This window comes from Propithecus coquereli, unplaced genomic scaffold, assembly GCF_000956105.1.
Source record: "Propithecus coquereli isolate 6110/MARCELLA unplaced genomic scaffold, Pcoq_1.0 Scaffold390, whole genome shotgun sequence".
NCBI lineage: Eukaryota > Metazoa > Chordata > Mammalia > Primates > Indriidae > Propithecus > Propithecus coquereli.
The window spans coordinates 2491755-2494465 of NW_012149619.1; the positions used below are offsets into that span (position 1 = coordinate 2491755).

General features: G+C 41.4%; 1 protein-coding gene across 1 annotated transcript in view; it reads left to right on the plus strand.

Annotated features, from left to right (window-relative positions):
* Nucleotides 1–2135, plus strand: part of LOC105816975 (NACHT, LRR and PYD domains-containing protein 1-like) — a 128703-nt gene extending 126568 nt beyond the window's left edge. The window contains 1 exon segment of the mRNA XM_012652563.1: nt 1808–2135. Within this exon segment, the coding sequence (XP_012508017.1) occupies nt 1808–2135 (328 nt within the window).
* The last annotated feature ends 576 nt before the right edge of the window (nt 2136–2711 follow it).

The following is a 2711-nucleotide window of genomic DNA, read 5'->3' on the forward strand; positions in this document are numbered from 1 at the left end:
TTCCAAAATCTAGTATGTATGTAGATAAGCACAATGAAAAAGTTTCCCACATGATTAAAGATGCCCTAAGACAGAGAAGTTGGGTTGAATTCTGTCTCTGGCAGTTGTTCAGTAAACCAATCCAAATTTCATGGGATAGATCAGCACCTGCCTTTTGCTAGAAACTGTTATCGGGTGAGGACACAGCAGGGAAAAGAGACCAAAATCCCTGCCCCCAGAGAGCTTATGTTATTATCACCATGAAATTTTATTTTATTTTTTTTGTGGAGAAGCCAAAGTAGAGGGATATTGTCAACATAATAGATGTAGGCTGAGCCATCCTCTCTATGAACTTTTAAGCAAGGTTGCTCTCTGAGAGTTACAAGAGTACTGTCCACACACAAATTTCATAATCAGACAATTTAGTAAGTACATAAAAACATTAGCTGAAAAACTGAAGAATTTTAGAAAACCTCCAACCTAAATCAAGGTGACCCAGGGGTAATCTCAGGGAGACAGGATCATATGTGGCTTTCGCTTGGTAAACGAAAGCTAATGAGTTGTAATAAACCCTGTTTGGAGAAAAAATGCTGAGAACAGAAGGCAGTTGGTCAACCCTGAAAATCCAGGGAAAGAATCCTCCAAGGTACTTGCTGGCAGTGCCGTCGGAAGCACTGTTCGAAAGAGGGAATTGTGTTTCATCAGGCTTGGCACGACCTTTTCCGTGACCAAACTCTCTACATGAGCAGAGGGCTCCCAGGTACCTTAGCAGAATCTGACTCTGCTCACCAAGAAATGCTCTGATGCAGCTTATCTAGAGACAGAGATAATGCAGTGCTGGGAGAACATACAGTCTATCTTTAAGTTCTGTTTTCAGGATAAACTAACCTTCTGGTTTATATATGTCCTTATCAGAAGCTTGGTTAATGTGACTCCATTCCTGAAAAGTGGATCCACCCTTGATGCAGATTTCTGAGTTTACAGGGTTGAGAACTGAACCAAATGTCCCTTGTGAGGTGCTCTTTAGCCACTTAGTTTTCCCCAGGTATGTTCATATTTGTTTTATTGTCCGCCTCCTTCACACTGCAATAGCCTGGTCAAAATATCCAAGCGTTTTCTAGTCAACGAATAAGAGGAGAAGAGACGGAACTAGGGCAGAAGACATTCAGGTTGGGGAGAAGAAAGAGGTTTCTGGTGCATCCTTGCTTATATCCCACACAGCATCTAACACGGTGCCTTGTGTGGAAGTGGTGTTCAGTAAATAAATGCATTTATTTCCCTTTGTCCTCTGAAATAGAATTGCATGTACAGATGGTCCCCGATTTATGGTGTTTGACTTACAAGTTTTCGACTTTTCAATGGATTTATCAGGGACATAATCCCATTGTAACTCAAGGACCTTCTTATGACTTAAAATGGGGTTATGGTTTCTACTGAATGTGTATAGCCTTCGTACCATTGTAAAGTGGAAAAATCACATGTCAAACCATTGTAAATCGAAAAATCATAGGTTGAACCATTGTAAGTCTCGACGATCTGCTACTGTAGTGCCAATGATAAATGGGTTTTCAACTCAGATGTTCTCAACTTACTATAGGTTTATCAGAATGTAGCTCCACCATGAATCAAGGAGTATCTGGATATTGCTAATCTATACTGAAATATGTTTAGAGAATGTTAGTGAGTCTTGCTTCAGGTATCTTACTCTGGCCTCCAGACTTATAGCAGGAGGGACCCAGACCAGCATCTTTGAGTTCCTCCTCCTCTGGTGGGGACTCTCAGAGTGACTAGAGGAGTGGTGCATTCTCTTCCTGTTGTTCCTATGAAGGTACGTGGTCACTGTGGCTGGGAACCTGCTCATTGTCCTGGCCACAGACACTGACACACGTCTCCACATCCCCATGTACTTCTTCCTCACCAGCCCGTCATGTGCAGACATGCTTTTCACTTCCACCACCGTGCCTGAGGCCCTGGTGAACATCCAGACCCAGAGCAGGTCCATCTCCCACCCAGGGTACCTGGCTCAGCTCTACTTCTCCCAGATCTTTGGACACATGGACATCTTTCTCCTGGCCACAGTGACCCATAACCACCTGCCATCTTCTCCACTACATGATGGCCACACCCCACCCTGGCTCCAGCACTGCACCTGTTAATACTGGGGGACTGCCTTGTTGCCACGGCCCACACCTTCCTCATATTCCAACTTTCCTTCTGCTCTGCAATGTCATCCCTGACCTTTTCTTCGATCTGGGACTGTGATAAAAGTGTTTTTGTCTGATGTGCATTTGGCAATCTTGTGCTTGTGCTCTTTGGGGAGTGATTATTTTAACCCTTTTCTTAGTTTTTTTATTTACTGAAATGTAATTTATATAGAGTCAAATACATAGATCAATAAGTTCAGTTCAATATTTTTTGACAAATATATACACCCATATTATCATCATCCAAGTCAAGATATGGAACATTTTATTATCCTAGAAAGTTCCTGCCCTTTTCCAGTTGTCTCCTACCTTGAGGCAGCCACTGATTTGATTTCTATCTTCATATTAATACATTAGAGATTAGATTTACCTGTTCATGAACTTCACATAAATGGAACCATATATTATGTACTCATTGTACATACATTTCTGTTTGACTTCATTTACTCAGCATAATGTTTTTGAAATTCATCTACATTGTTGCATATGTCAATAGTTTGTTTCTTTTTTATTTCTGAATAGTATTCA